The sequence below is a fragment of the Notothenia coriiceps genome, unplaced genomic scaffold (assembly GCF_000735185.1).
Source record: "Notothenia coriiceps isolate Sejong01 unplaced genomic scaffold, NC01 NC01_scaffold00037246, whole genome shotgun sequence".
Taxonomy (NCBI): Eukaryota; Metazoa; Chordata; class Actinopteri; order Perciformes; family Nototheniidae; genus Notothenia; species Notothenia coriiceps.
In genome coordinates this window covers 5,352,175-5,355,752 of record NW_011369947.1, presented here as the reverse complement: position 1 = coordinate 5,355,752, position 3,578 = coordinate 5,352,175, and the positions used below count along the sequence as shown (strand labels likewise).

The window sequence follows — 3,578 nt, the reverse complement described above, 5'->3', positions numbered from 1 at the left end:
CACGCACGCACGCACGCACGCACACACACACACACACACACACACACACACAGAGCCAAGCTTTAATGAAACACAGAGACCCAGACGTAATAGTACTGTACTGTATCATATTATTTTCGAATCAACAATTTTTTTTTTAAATTATGACTTTTTTAATCTTTTTTTTTTTTTTAATAACCGTTTTTCCTCCTGGTCTCCCGCGCCCCCCCTGTCATGCCTCTGCGCCCCCAAGGGGGGGGCGCGCCCCCCACTTTGGGAACCACTGGTCTAACTCTCGAAAAGAAGGCTTCTGAATAACTTGGTACTGAGCAGTTAAAGAAAAGAAGATTCAATATCGTCAATTTAGAAACCAATAAGATGCATTAGAGTCAATCATATTTGTTGAGTTAGGGTCAGAATAAACTTGACAGTGTGACTGAATGATAAAGCCTTTTTATGGGTGCAATAGGCCTACTGTATGCGTGCCTGGTAAGTTTGAGTGTGTATGTGTGAGTATGGATGCATGAATTCTATAGGTGTGTTTGGATGTGTTTGAAGTGTTTGAAATAGTGTGTTTGTGTGTCTGTGTGTGTGTTGGTGTGTGTGTGTGTGTGTGTGTGTGTGTGTGTTGTAGCCCGCAGGGACCTGAACGTGGTGTCCAATCAGAAACGTCTGGACTACCTAAACAACCTTGCTACAGGCGTCATCTTCGTCACCACAGTGATAAACTTCTTCGTCAGCTTCTTCGGCTCTAAGAGGACTGGCTTCTTCCGCTGGCTGCTGGCTCGACTCCACTTCTGACACACCCTCATAAACTCACACATCAACATGTTGATTCAAAATTTATATTCACAATTCTGCATAAGATCAAATAACACTTCTCATTTATTTGATCCTTTTTATAATGTATTCACATTGTAATCCAACTAAAATATTTCCCATTTAACCAACAAAATATCTATGTAAATATGCATTATTTTATTTTCTGCAATAACATAGTTTGCATAAACTCTGCATGGGTTCAAATATGTGTTTTGACAACTTTTTTAGTGTCCCCATTGTTTGGTTAGTGGTTAAAAAAGTGTAATATATTTTCTTCTGAAAACGTGTTTGATTTAGAAAAAGGATTCTGTGGTTCGATGCCATAAATAGAGAAAAATAAGAGATATCCCTTGATTATGTACGTAAGAGCTGAATAAATCTAGCAATTTAACTAAATCCTATGCAATGCTCATTGTCATTCTTGCTGAAGATCGTTTGGTGTTGATCTGTCTGTCTGTGTGTGTGTGTGTGTGTGTGCGTGCGTGCGTGCGTGCGTGCGTGCGTGCGTGCGTGCGTGCGTGCGTGCGTGCGTTTGAGCATGGTGTGGTTCAAGGAGAGATGAGCAGTAGCCCTTTAGTTTGTCAAAATGTAGTTTGAACACTGTCTTCCTCTATTGTGCATGCATATGTGTTTGTGTGTGTGTGTGTGTGTGTGTGTGTGTGTGTGTGTGTGTGTGTGTGTGTGTGTGTGTGTGTGTGCGTCACAGGCCGTCGGAACCTGAATAACGCCACCCTGCAGGCACGTCTGGATTACCTGAACAACGTAGCGACCATCATAGTCTTCATCACTACAGGCCTCAACTTCTTCATCAGTACCTTCGCCATGCAGAGCACTGGATACTTCCCATGGCTCATGATGCGCATTCACTGACATACACAGACTACATACCTTTAGACTGCACTGCCACACTAACACACACTCACCATGGGTCTAACACACATACAAACGCATATATACATGTATTATATGATGACATCATTTCATAGCTTACAATAACAGTAATAAAACAGAGGTGTAAAATGTACTTTTCATTCAATACACACACAATATATAAAGCATAATGCAATGTTTTAGAAAATGGTATACCCTGTCACATCATTCATCTAACAGATGCTCTTTTAAACAAACAAAATCAATAAAAAGAAAAGTGTGCATCACGATTGAGTTTACTGTATTATTTTTGGAATATGTTGTACTTTATTAAAGGGGCTCTATTGTGTTTTTTTGGGTTTTCCCTTTCCTACAGTATAGTGTGTTTTATACAGAGTTGGGGGAGGGTGACTTTAAAAATGTATTCCGTTAAAATGACTAGTTACCTTTAAAAAAGTTATGTAACGTGATTACTTTCTGTCACTTTTGAAATACCTTAATATCAAATGCAATGCAGATACAAGAGAAAATATATCAATAAGATAGTTTTAATAAGGACAATATTTCCCCAACAACGTCTACTTCTAATAATTTATTGTTTATAAAATGCATTATAACATTGTAATCCTGCTAGTAATCGCCATTTTAAAACATGTACCAGTAATCTGATTATATCTTTGTTCATGTGACTGTAAGGAGTACAGTTATCTTTTTGTTGTATACTGATTACGTAATCCCGTTACATGTAATCCGTTACTCCCCAAACCTGGTTATATATGTATGGTTAAATGGTCTGCAAAGGCCAACATCCTTGTATTCCCTCCAGATGGAGGAGTTTCTCACCCACACAACTACCCCCGCTACATAATGACATCACTATAGCACTCACGATTTTATTGGCTAGCACTCCAACACATTGTAGGTGATAGGCTAAGGGGCGGAACATTTTCTAAGCTTTTGACAAGTCACAACAGAGCCGGCCAACAAACCAATCAGAGCAGACTGGGCTCTGGTTTCAGACAGAGGGCGAAAAGAGGTGCTGCAGCACAGGCAGTATGAGAAAAATAAAGAGATTTTTGAACATTAAAGCATGGAGACATGTCCCAGTGGAGACACTACATACTGATATGAACCTGAACATGAGCAGAATATGGCCCCTTTATTATTATGTATTTCTCCCAAGTTCCTTTAATCTGCATCCTTGTATATACCTCCATACATAAAAGTCCTACAACAACTTCCCTGTGTGTGTGTGTTTGGATCCAGAGAGTTTGGGAGCTTGGTCTGAACACATCACCCAGACAATGAGTCAAGCGAACTGTTAATCCTCCATCTGGAGATCTGTAGAGAGGAGGCCAGCTAAGAGAGGAAGAGAAATGTCTAGACTGTAGCATTCCTCCCGTCTTGCCATCTATCACTTTAATTAACAATCTGTTTCATAACAGGTCCCTTCATTACTCCTCCAAACTAATATTTCTTCTGAGTTTCCTTCTGATTACTAACTGGATTTGTGCCACTTTAATTTATGAATTTGTTCTGTGTCGCATTTTCATCATGAATCAAAAAGTCTCCAATAACATCTACAACAGGTACCAAAAATCTCTGTTCTTTTTGTTGTGGTATCCACTGAACTCTGTGTCTTGCTTTAACCTTTCAATGAGGGGAAAAGGAGTTTCTCTTATAAAAGAAATAGGCAGACCCACATCAGGACACGTGACCCTGGAGGGGGAAATTATGTGCGTACACAACCCTGACTCGACCACATGGTTTCTGAGTCACAGGTCGGCTGCTGTGCAACGGGAAGAGGGGGTGGGAGAGAGGACAAGCTATAAATAGACTTCTATAAATAAATACAGTAAATACAGTATACAAGGAGTAAATAGACAAGGTAAAAGTAGCTGTATTAA

General features: G+C 39.8%; 1 protein-coding gene across 4 annotated transcripts in view; it reads left to right on the top strand.

Moving 5' to 3' along the window:
• Positions 1 to 1,961, top strand: part of LOC104965641 (ninjurin-2-like) — a 9,585-nt gene extending 7,624 nt beyond the window's left edge. Inside the window, exon 3 of one of the 4 annotated variants that reach the window (XM_010794635.1) lies at positions 1,508 to 1,961. In XM_010794635.1, coding sequence (XP_010792937.1) covers positions 1,508 to 1,671 — 164 coding nt within the window. In that variant the 3' untranslated portion in view covers positions 1,672 to 1,961. Of the gene's footprint in view, positions 1 to 613; positions 1,198 to 1,507 lie in introns of those variants that run through there. The other 3 variants (XM_010794633.1, XM_010794634.1, XM_010794636.1) reach the window with 3 other exon arrangements.
• The last annotated feature ends 1,617 nt before the right edge of the window (positions 1,962 to 3,578 follow it).